Source organism: Ostrea edulis, chromosome 1 (assembly GCF_947568905.1).
Source record: "Ostrea edulis chromosome 1, xbOstEdul1.1, whole genome shotgun sequence".
Lineage (NCBI taxonomy): Eukaryota > Metazoa > Mollusca > Bivalvia > Ostreida > Ostreidae > Ostrea > Ostrea edulis.
The window spans coordinates 99,405,628-99,418,127 of NC_079164.1; the positions used below are offsets into that span (position 1 = coordinate 99,405,628).

The window sequence follows — 12,500 nt, forward strand, 5'->3', positions numbered from 1 at the left end:
CGCAACTCCTCCTAAACCCTTTGGAGGATTTTGATGAAACTTGGTACAAAGAAAGATCACAATGTGGAGATGTGCATATTACAAAGGGAATGCTGCACCATTATTTTTGAAGGAGTTAGGGCCCTTGGACTTAGATTTATTTTATGCAAGTACATTGTCTTCACAACTCCTCTTAAACCCTTTGAGGGATTTCAATGAAACTTAGTACAAAGGAAGGTCACAATGTGTATATGTGCATATTACAAGGGATTATGCTGTCCCACTATTTTTGAAGGAGTTACAGCCCTTGGACTTAGATTTGTTTAATGCAGAATACATTGTTATTGCAACTCTGATGAAATCCTTTTGTGGATAATCCTTTCTTCCTTGTTCAAATTCCTGGGTCAGTGATGTATGTGGGCGTATCATGTACTAGTTTAGCAGTGCCTTATTTTTAATGATTTTTTAAATGCCAATTATATAGATATTTATATGAATTTTCATAAAAGTTGATTTCTTTGACAAAACAAAGAGAGATAACTCTATCATTTGAGTTAAAATCACGTATTTCACTACAAGAATCAATAGAAAACAGAAAATATTTTAGAAACATTTCCGTACCTACCCTACCCTCCCTGTGAAATACAATGGCATCATGAATTGTCATTTAGCAAATTTATACCAAAACTTTTGTTATTTTACGGTAGGAACATATGTTTAAAGACCAAAACACAGCGAAAATGTTCACTGTGTACTCTGAATTGCAAATGAGGTTAATTTTAATGTGTGAAAGATTAAGATTAAATATTTTTTACTCAATAACATAATTGAAAGTAACTTGAAAAATTAAATGGCTATTTATTGATATCGATAAGCATCTTAAAATATGTTTTAAAGCCTGGTTTCATGGAACACATTTTTCTACCCCCTAATCAAAAGGAGTTGAAATAAGAGCAATTAATTAACACTAGTATTAAATTAATAATCAATTACTGATGGATTCTACTTTGCATTGAAAAAAAATATCATTAGCAAAATTGCAAAGGTTTTTAAAATATACGTAAAGTTGAAAATGTTGGCGGGAATCCAGAGTTAATGTGCGTAGTTCTTACCCCAGGCTTCCATAGTTCTCACAGTCCCATAATGCAAACAACTTTATTTCATAAATATAAATCCAGTGGGGATCTTGGTTAGAATAGGTCCTCAGTACCCCTTGCTTGTCAAAAGAGGTGACTAAATGGGGCGGTCATTCAGATAAGACCGCAAAAAACAAAAACCTGTGTCACAGCAGGTGTGGTACGACAAAGACCCCTTCCTGCTCAAAGGATGTAAGCACTGAGCATTATAGGCCTAAATTTTGCAGCCCTTCACCGGCAGTGCAGTCTGATTAAAATCAGACCTTCAATCTCCCCCCCCCCCCCTTTTTTTTCTATGTCCACCCACTGAACAAGAAAAAAAAAGGGCCAAACAAGTTTAAAGGTCTGGTTTTAATCAGACTGTGGGCAATGGTAACATCTCCATATGAGTGAAAAATTCTTGAGTGGGATGTTAAACAATATACAACCAACTGAAATAAATGTAACATTTGCATTGTATGAAATTGACATTACAGAGAGAAATTTAATTGATATTTTTGTATTACATTGCATATAATTATATGTCGATTGAAAAAATTCCCCTCGTTGATACACATGGCCCCTCGAGTCTACGGAGGGAGGATATCGAAGATTTCCCCAGAACTCATTACCAGTCTGTAGAGGAGTGTACAATACAGAAGAAAGACATCCAAGACAAAAGTTTGTTTTTATTTTTCATATGATAATTACTTCAGTATTACACGATGATAGTGATATCCATACCGTGTAAGTGAAATTTTAAGCGAGACACAAATTTAGCGATCTTTCCATAAAAATGGGTATAAATATTTAGCGAGAGATAATTTTAGCAACATTACACAATTCCAAGAACATAACTATTATTCCAGTATGGAATAAATTGTTAACTTGGCGATATTCAATTTTAGCGATCTCAACACCCTCGCTAATAATGTCAAAATTAAATCCTAGCTAAGAATTCTTACATCATAATGGTATACAAAGTTAAGCTGCTAAAACTAGCTGTTAATCAAGCTCTAATTAATAGCGTTTAGAGCAATATGGATTTTACGCTTTACAAGATAAATTTATTATTATTATTATTAAAAGTAATTCTAAATAATAATAAATTACATAAAAACACAATGCACAGTACATTAATATATACATGTATATGGCACAATATATTACAAGGATCCATGACCACCCCAAACAGGCAGCTAGAAATGAATTGGGAGAACAGTATTTTGTAGATCTCTGACTTGCTGGCATGATTTTAATTTAATATCAGTGCATATATCCTCGAGTACAAGCTATGATCTACATCATATCTAAAATTCAAAATTGCATAAGCAGTATGCCATTGGTCACGACCTTGATTAAAGATTGCATAACCATTATGTCTCCACTCTGTTGAAGAGTAGACGCAGTTCAGGAACTGTCTTTGACCAGGAGGTTAACAATAATGTGGTTTGGTAGGTGCAGCATGGAGCAGGGGTAGCCCCGACAGTTTGGGGGACCAGTAATGGAAACGGTTCTCCACACCCTGGAGGAGACGTTGTACGCTCGGATGCACTCGAATCGTCCACCCATGTCCAGGTCCCCAATAACCCAAATCTCGTCTTCATTCTTAACCACGGAGAATATCTGTGACGTGTCAGTCATCGTGCACAGAAACTCTTGCTGCCTGGGGACCTGCTGCCAGCTGTCCTGATCAGTATTGTAGATTTCTGTTCCACAGAATTTAATGTTGTTTCCGCCATGCATTGCACTGGGACATTCATACCTTCTGAATCCGCCAAACACAAAAATATCTCCATTACATGCAGTAGCCCGGGCATCACATCTCCTTTCCCTCATTGGACACACCGATGCCCAGGTCATAGTGCATGTGTCAAAACATTCCACCGATTCGTACAATTTCCCGACCATTCCACCAGCAATCACGTAAATCTTCTTGCCAACCACTGCATATGCAGACCACACCCTTTTTAGGTTCATGTCTGGTAAAGGCATCCATTGATTGCTGAATATATTGTAGACTTCTAGAGATGTGGTGGGTTCTCTGATGTCATTGCTTCCTCCAATGGCGTAGATATTATCATCGATAGCAATCAGGCCAAATCCAAACCTCGCATGATTCATCGGACTGATCATGGTCCACTGGTTGAGTCGAGGGTCAAACTTTTCACCTGTTGCAAGAATTCTGTCCTCTGTGTCTTTCCCGCCAACTGCATACAGACATCCTCCTATACATAAACAAAAATAAACAATAAATAAACTAAAATAAACAATAAATAAAACATACAGACATCCTCCTATAAATAAACAAAAATAAACAGCATACAAACATCCGACTATAAATAAACAAATTGTCACTATTCTACACTACTATATATCACGATACATGAATCGTCTGATTCTGTGATTGGACAAATACTTTCACATTCACTGTTACAATTTTAATTTTGCGCTCGGCTGAAAGACATATGAAGTCTAGGTACCATGACCATCATTTTACTAATACAAGATGTTAAGATACACAAACTATGAAATATCTGTGTGGGCATAGGTTAGACTCGTATAGTCTGCTCCTCTATGATGCTTTTTTATACTAATAATGTTGAAAAGTCACGTGTGTGCCAGTTTTTACTGAGAATGATGAACAATAGCACATTGAAGCTTAATCAGAAATATACATCTAAACATTTAGAGATATACACGGTATGTACCTGAACATTTCCGTGGATTCCAGCTTATGTGTAGGACAATGACTCTAGTAATCAGTTTTTTAAATTCTTTATTTACCTGCTTCCACCACACTGTGTGAACATCGACACTGTTTCATGGGAGACAACTGCAGCCACTGACCGCCAGGCTTGGTGAAGTTGGGAGGGACAAGGAAGCAGTGGACATCCCCTCTAACCCCACTGTCATGGTTACTGAAAATTTATTGATGACCTCATACAATCATGTATTATATCAATCTTTGAATAAACTATCTTTATCCAATACCCATTAGATAAATGAATTGTTGCATAAAAATAAAAACACAAAACATGTAACCTTCTGTGAAGCTATTATATCTCTGATGCAGGCAGACAAAAATTTGAAAGCAGTTTTGCTTAAGTCTTCTATGTGTAACAGTTTACTTTTGCAAATTGCTTGTCCCACAAAATAATGCATATACAATGTATAATATTCTTGCAAATGAAATGTAATTTACAGTAGATATCATCTACACCAAAAGGTGAAGATAACAAACAGAAATCAATCTCATAATTCTTATAAAGAATACAAAATTAAGAATAGGGCAAACATGGACTCCTGGACACACCAGAGGTGGGATCAAGTACCTAGGAGGAGTAAGCATCCCCTGTTGACCGGTCACACCTGCCGTAAGCCATATATGTTGACCACAGGTAAATGGAGTATGTAAAGAACGGCCTAACAATTGATATGAAACATGTCAGACAGTATTCGACATAACGACAGGTTGCAGTTGTAAATTAGATTGTTGTGTTATATAAATATTTCTCTTGTGTTTTATGTATGTTTGTAAGGTTCGATTTGAATTATGCAATATATACAATGATGTAAAATGTATGTTTGTAAGGTTCGATTTGAGTTACGCAATATATACAATGATGTAAAATGTATGTTTGTAAGGTTCGATTTGAATTACGCAATATCTACAATGATGTAAAATGTATGTTTGTAAGGTTCGATTTGAATTACGCAATATATACAATGATGTAAAATGTATGTTTGTAAGGTTCGATTTGAATTATGCAATATATACAATGATGTAAAATGTATGTTTGTAAGGTTCGATTTGAGTTATGCAATATATACAATGATGTAAAATGTATGTTTGTAAGGTTCGATTTGAGTTATGCAATATATACAATGATGTAAAATGTATGTTTGTAAGGTTCGATTTGAGTTATGCAATATATACAATGATGTAAAATGTATGTTTGTAAGGTTCGATTTGAGTTATGCAATATATACAATGATGTAAAATGTATGTTTGTAAGGTTCAATTTGAGTTACGCAATATATACAATGATGTAAAATGTATGTTTGTAAGGTTCGATTTGAGTTACGCAATATATACAATGATGTAAAATGTATGTTTGTAAGGTTCGATTTGAGTTACGCAATATATACAATGATGTAAAATGTATGTTTGTAAGGTTCGATTTGAATTATGCAATATATACAATGATGTAAAATGTATGTTTGTAAGGTTCAATTTGAATTATGCAATATATACAATGATGTAAAATGTATGTTTGTAAAGTTCGATTTGAGTTACGCAATATATACAATGATGTAAAATGTATGTTTGTAAGGTTCGATTTGAGTTATGCAATATGTACAATGATGTAGATCGCGAATGTATGTTTGTAAGGTTCGATTTGAATTATGCAATATGTACAATGATGTAAAATGTATGTTTGTAAGGTTCGATTTGAGTTACGCAATATATACAATGATGTAAAATGTATGTTTGTAAGGTTCGATTTGAGTTACGCAATATATACAATGATGTAAAATGTATGTTTGTAAGGTTCGATTTGAGTTATGCAATATGTACAATGATGTAGATCGCAAATGTATGTTTGTAAGGTTCGATTTGAATTATGCAATATGTACAATGATGTAAAATGTATGTTTATAAGGTTCGATTTGAGTTACGCAATATGTACAATGATGTAGAATATATGTTTGTAAGGTTCGATTTGAGTTACGCAATATGTACAATGATGTAGAATGTATGTTTGTAAGGTTTGATTTGAGTTATGCAATATGTACAATGATGTAGAATGTATGTTTGTAAGGTTCGATGTGAGTTATGCAATATGTACAATGATGTAAAATGACAAACAATTACTGCATGACTTTGGTGTCTCCCCCTGCTGATACCAACAAACTGGTCACCCCCCTCATCCTCTCCACACGTCCACTCTCACTCCGAACTTTGTCCTGAATTATTTCTGTGATCCGCAGATTGCAGATATCGGGATTCAAGTTCTTCAGCGTATCCTCATGGAGTTGATGAACCCTCAGACATTTATTTATCAAATCGGGCAGCTGAGACATTCTCTTCTCCTCGTCGTGTTTAATCCATCGTATCATGCTGTGTAAGATGTCTTCTTCTGACCGGACTTGTAGTGTGTCTATAGACAGAAGACTGATGAGTATATCCAGGGGAAGTTGTAGAAATTCTACATACAGACACAATTCCCTACAATTACAGTCAAACACAGTTATAGTGAACCTCAAGGGACAGCGAAAAACAATTTGTTATATTACCAAACTTCATTATACAGTAAAGCACAGTTATAGTGAACCTCAAGGGACAGCGAAAAACAATTCGTTATAACCAAACTTCATTATACAGTAAAAAAAACCCAGTTACAGTGAACCTCAAGGGCCAGCGAAAAACAATTCATTATAACCAAACTTCGTTATAGCCAATACAATTTTCATTATTTTCTTCACAGAGAGGAAAAAAGCACTAATCACAATAAGCATGTATATCATTATAAGTGTGCTCGTTATATGCGTGCTTTACAAATGTTAATTATCTTAAGTTTAAGAATGCATGTAGAAAAATTTTGGTATATCCCTTGAGAATAATTATCCAGGAAAACCTTATCTGATTCAATGCTTTTATATGCAGTAATCATTGCATCCATCAAAATATCTCTGGTGTGAAGACCATACGAAGAGTTAAAAATTCACATTATGCCTGCATGTAATATACTTAAGATTTCTTGCATATCAAAAATACTTAATTAGATTAAACCACAATTCGATGTTCATGATCATACAATCTTCTTTAATAAAAGCAAAATTTTCTAATTCACAACAGAGACTTCTCATTAATGAAGAAAAATATTGATTACATGCAATACTAAAAATACTACTTTTAAAGATCGAATTGACTTGGACGTTTTAAAAATAATTTTGTCGTAACCATTTTAATTTCTTTTTCACCTGGAACTACCTGTATGTGATGGAAGATGTCACCCTTCACTTACCTGAAGTTGTTTTCGATATATTGTGTAGTTTTCAGACGAACCCAGGAACAGTTGAATCTTGAGGCGAAGTCCCAGATCCCCAGACAGTTCTGTGGCGTAATGCATTTCAATAGGTACTCACAACAAGCTTGTTTTAACTCTGCTAATAACAGGAGATCCGCAGCCTGCAGAATATTCTGTATATTCTCCTCATCCAAAACAATTTCTGATGTATATAAATAATTCAGGATTATTTCAAATGTGTCTACTGTGATTTGTAGGGGAGATAAATCCACCACACTGGAACTCAGATCCACCCCTTGAATTGCTGGATCAGGCATACCACTAACAGAGCTCTTGCAATCATTTTCTTTATCAAACACCAACCTGAAGAAAAGTGTTATACCCTCATTATACATGTGTATAGTTAACAATGTTTCAAAACAATGTAAATACAATACAACAGTATTACAGGATAGAGAGTGAAGTGCAATATTGCCCAGTGGCAGATCCAGAAAATCTAAAGGAGGCGCGGGTTACGACCCAATTTGTAATTTTTCTACTCCAGAAAGGGGGAGAGGTTGAATGCCCCAAATGGAAAAAACTTAGTCCTTTAAAAAAAAAAATTCAACTAAAAGGAGGGTGTGTGTGTGTTGCAACCCCCCCCCCCCCCCCCCCCCCCCCATGAATCTGCCACTGTTGCCCCATCTAATATTTGATTTTACAGCAATAAAGGTGGGACACATGCCACCTGAACTGGTTTAGTGAACTTTAAGGAGGAACGCTACAACAGAGAAATTTGATGTTGATGAAAAGTGGAAGATATGTAGAACAATATTTTGAAATTGAAAACTTTCAAATTTACTTTAATTAGTCAAAAAATGCAGTTTTAGTAGAAAGCAATCTTAAGAAGAAAAAAAAAATAAAACCCCTGCTGGACTTGAACCTGCGATCTACCAGTTCTGACCTACTGAGCTACTTAATTAGCTAGGTAATTAAATCCAATAGAAATATACATTTAAATATTGCTGATCTTTATTATAATTCTCATTCATGTTTTAAAGTCAATATAATGATGTAGTGTACCTGATCTTAAGACCTTTTAAAAACAAAATCTTTTATTTCTGACATCTATTGTGCTAATAACAAATTGCAACAGTGTGCAGATCACATTTTGAAATAAACATCATCAATATGATGGCAAGCATGACAAAATGGCCCCACTTGTGTGACATTTTCTCTAAGTTCAAGGTCAATCCTTAACACTTGTGTGACATTTTCTCTAAGTTCAAGGTCAATCCTTAACACTTGTGACCAATAAAGCCCAAAATCAAATCTGTACTGCAACCAAATGATATCAGTTCATTAATAAATTTTCAATACAATAGCTGCAGAGATAACTAAAATAAAAGTCTGGATAGCTCTCAAATCCCTAAAATTTGCAAAGTTCACGGTCAATAGACAATCCTGGGGTATTGATCTGAGGTCTCCACTTGATGAAGATGAAAGGTTCAAACCAGCTGGCCAGTAAATCCCATATAAATATTAAGGCACATATAATGTCACCCTAGCTGTCATCAGTTCCTTGTCATCGGTGAAACCAGAGGAGATGATCTTGCAATATATACCGGACAAAGTCACACTATATATCAAATCGGATTGCGACTTCATCAAAGGCTCACAAAATGGAAACATTCAACCACTGCTGATCACGGGAATCAAAAGCGAGTGTATTAACCACTACACTACCCATTCTCTAATCTACTCAATAAAGACAATGTAAACTCTGTTTTATCGGTTAATTAACAAGCACATACGATGTTTATCACATGTACAGATGACTTAGTATCAATATCTGATAATCAACAATTTTTTCACACTTTAGACAACTCCATGAATCGCTTCGCAGATACCCATGGAGAAAGAAAAACCCATTTAAACAAAGTAGATTAGACTTTTTTATCATGTCTGAGTCATTGCTACCTTGTCTTAATACATGTACAGTTGAACCAAGTTACAGGTCTGATCATTCTATGATAACACTGAATTTAACTTTCAATGATTTTAAAAAGGGAAGAGGCTTATGGAAATTCAACAATTCTTTACTTGGTGATAAGGAATATCTAGATTGTATCAGAGAGGTTATTTTGAACTTGAAAAAACAATATGCAGTTCCTGTTAATGATTTCAATAATCTTGATGCAGTGTCAGATGTTTCACAATTAACGATCAGTTATTCCTAGAAACTTTACTTATGGAAATAAGAGGAAAAAGCATTTCTAACTCTGCATATATAAAAAATAAACAAGTGAAAGAAGAAGAAAGAAATTAAGGTTTTAGAACAAAATAGTTCTGAACACAATATAGAGGAACTAAATGAAAAACAACAAAAACTGGAAAAACTCAGAAACCATAGACTTCAAGAAGCAGAGCAAAATGGACAGAAGAAGGAGAAAAACCAACACATTATTTTTGTAGTTTAGAATCAAGAAATTTTACTAGTAAGATTATTCCCAAACTTATAAAAGATAGTGGGGAGATAATTCAAGACCAGTTTGAAATATTGGATGAAACAAAGCAATTTTAAGACAATTTATATTCAATACCTAACCAGGAAATAAACATAGTTGACTTAAATTTGGAATTAAAGTATGAGGATATTCCCAAGTTATCCAGAGAGGAATCTATGCTTTTAGAAGGTAAAATTACATTGAAGGAGGCTTCTACAACACTAAGTAAAATGAAAGCAAATAAATCACCAGGCTCTGATGGGTTCTCAGCTGAGTTTTTTAAGGTTTTTTGGAAATACCTTGGTACATTTATTGTAAGGTCTATCAACTATGCATATGAAAATGGCACTCTGTCAATAACACAGAGACATGGAATTATTACACTTTTACCTAAAGGAGACAAACCAAGGCACTATCTTAAAAACTGGCATCCAATTACACTTCTGAACACTATATATAAAATAGCTTCTGGTACCATTGCAAATAGATTAAAGATTTACTTGGATAAACTTATCAATCCTGATCAAACTGGCTTCATTTCTAATAGGTATATAGGAGAAAATACTCGACTAATTTATGAAATGATGCAGTATACTGAAGAAGAAGAAATCCCAGGTCTTTTACTACTTATTGACTTTGAGAAAGCCTTCTTCAATACCCTCTCATGGAATTTTATACAAAAGACCTTAACTTATTTTAAGTTTGGACCTGATATTCATGAATGGGTGAAATTATTCTATCATAACATCATATCTACTATTAACCAAGGTGGCAATCTCTCGGCATCTTTCAACATTCAAAGAGGATGTATAGACAAGGTGATCGTTTAATTATCACCTTATATTTTTCTTCTTTGCGCAGAAATTTTAGCTATACAAATAAGAGAAAATAAAAGTATTAAAGGTATAACTATAAATAACAATGAAAAGAAAATTTCACAACTAGCCGATGATACATAAATTTTACTTGATGGTAGCAAGGAATCTCTTCCAGAAACAATAAAAGTATTGCGACACTTCTCTGAAATGTCAGGACTAAAAGTTAATTTTTCAAAAACCAATACAGTATGGATTGGATCAAAAAAATATAGTCAGGATACCCTTTCTAAAGATTTTCATCTGAATTGGGGGACTTGTAAGTTTACTCTACTTGGAATTAATTTTGATGTAGAATTACAGAACATGTCAAAACTAAATTATCAGCCAAAGCTAAGCAGAATAAAATCAATCTTAAATCAATGGGAGAAAAGACATTTGACACCAATAGGAAAAATTACTGTTATCAAAACTCTGGTCTTGCCTCTATTAAATCATATTTTTATGGCAATTCCAAATCCTGATGACAGCTATTGTAAAGAATTAGATAAACTATTCTTTTCTTTCTTGTGGAGCCATTCTCAACATAGAATTAAAAAAGAGGTAATCGTACATGTAAAGCAATATGAGGATGTTGGGTTAAAAATGATCAATGTAAAGGCTTTTATAGCCTCTTTAAAATTGTTTTGGATGAGACAACTTCTTTTTTCAGATAGGGGTTTGCATAATTTCATACCAAATTTAGATCTTAATAAAGTTACTACATGTGGAGTAGAATACATAAAAGACATAAAGACATCACTGAAAAACAAATTTTGGGTTGATGTATTTGATTCTTGGATTGAGCTACAGCATAAACAAAATCCATTTACAGTAACAGTAGACATATACTCCAATATTTTACAATTCTAACTTTCTTGTGGGTGGGAAAGCATTTCTTAATAAATCCATGTTTCACAATAATATTAAATACCTTAATGACCTTATTGATGAAGAGGGTTTGTTCCTGACTTATGAATCTTTCTGTAACATTTATCCAAAAGTAAAAATTAATTTTTTAGAATATATGAGTGTCATAAATGCTATTAAAGCATGGATGAAAAAAGTCAAGTTTGATAAAAAATTAATTAAATTAACAAACCCTCTGATTATGTCGAGTATATACACTCTTCTACGATGCAAAAAATCAAGACAATTTTATACTCTTTTCAATCAAAACTGCACAGAACCTACTGGTAAAAGAAAGTGGGATGAAATATTTGAATTAAATGACACAGAATGGAAAATGATCTTCAGATTGCCCTTTAAAGTTACAAGTAATTGTAAACTGCAGTGGTTTCAATACAGAATTCTGAACAAAATTTTAGCTTCAAACTCATATGTACTTATTCAAAATCAAAATTAGAGATGATAAGAATTGTACATTCTGTCAGATAGAAGAAGAAACAATTGAACATTTGTTTTGGGAATGTGATAGTGTTCAGCATTTCTTAAGAGAATTTGAAGTTTGTTTTGAACATTATGAAGACCAATCTTCAAATATCAATAACAAAAAATAATTTTATTTTTGGATTTTTGGATGAAAAGAAAACTATACAAAATAATCTTGTTCTTTGGCTGAAATATTATATCTATACTATGAGGTGTAAAGGGAAGACACTGAATGTAAATGTTGCGATATCACTAATGAATACGTTTTATGACACTCAAAGACATATTGCATATAAACATAGTGAAAAAGATTTGTTTGACACCTGCTGGAACCGCTGGAATCAATTATTTCATTGAGTGTTTGTTTGTTGTTGTTGTTTATTTATTTATTTTTCAATTTTTTTTTTTTTTTTTTTTATAAATTTCAATATATATGTACCTTTTTAAAATATATTAAATAATGACTGAATTCATCTCTCTCTCTCTCTCTCAGAAAATAATATATATATATACCTTTGATAGTTTCTTATAATCATTTTGTACAAGTTTCTTTGCAGAATGTATGTATATATATATATATATATACTGTATGTATGTTTAAAAAAAAAAAAATATAAAAAACAACAACAAATTTTTCAC

General features: G+C 33.2%; 1 protein-coding gene across 1 annotated transcript in view; it reads right to left on the reverse strand.

Annotated features, from left to right (window-relative positions):
- Positions 1–1,768: 1,768 nt before the first annotated feature.
- The window catches only part of LOC125670829 (gigaxonin-like), a 15,261-nt gene continuing 4,529 nt past the window's right edge, over positions 1,769–12,500 (reverse strand). Inside the window, exons 2-5 of the mRNA XM_048906225.2 lie at positions 7,127–7,492; positions 5,974–6,327; positions 3,882–4,015; positions 1,769–3,322 (exon numbers count right to left, since the gene is read on the reverse strand). Coding sequence (XP_048762182.1) covers positions 2,505–3,322; positions 3,882–4,015; positions 5,974–6,327; positions 7,127–7,492 — 1,672 coding nt within the window. The 3' untranslated portion in view covers positions 1,769–2,504. The remainder of the gene's footprint in view (positions 3,323–3,881; positions 4,016–5,973; positions 6,328–7,126; positions 7,493–12,500) is intronic.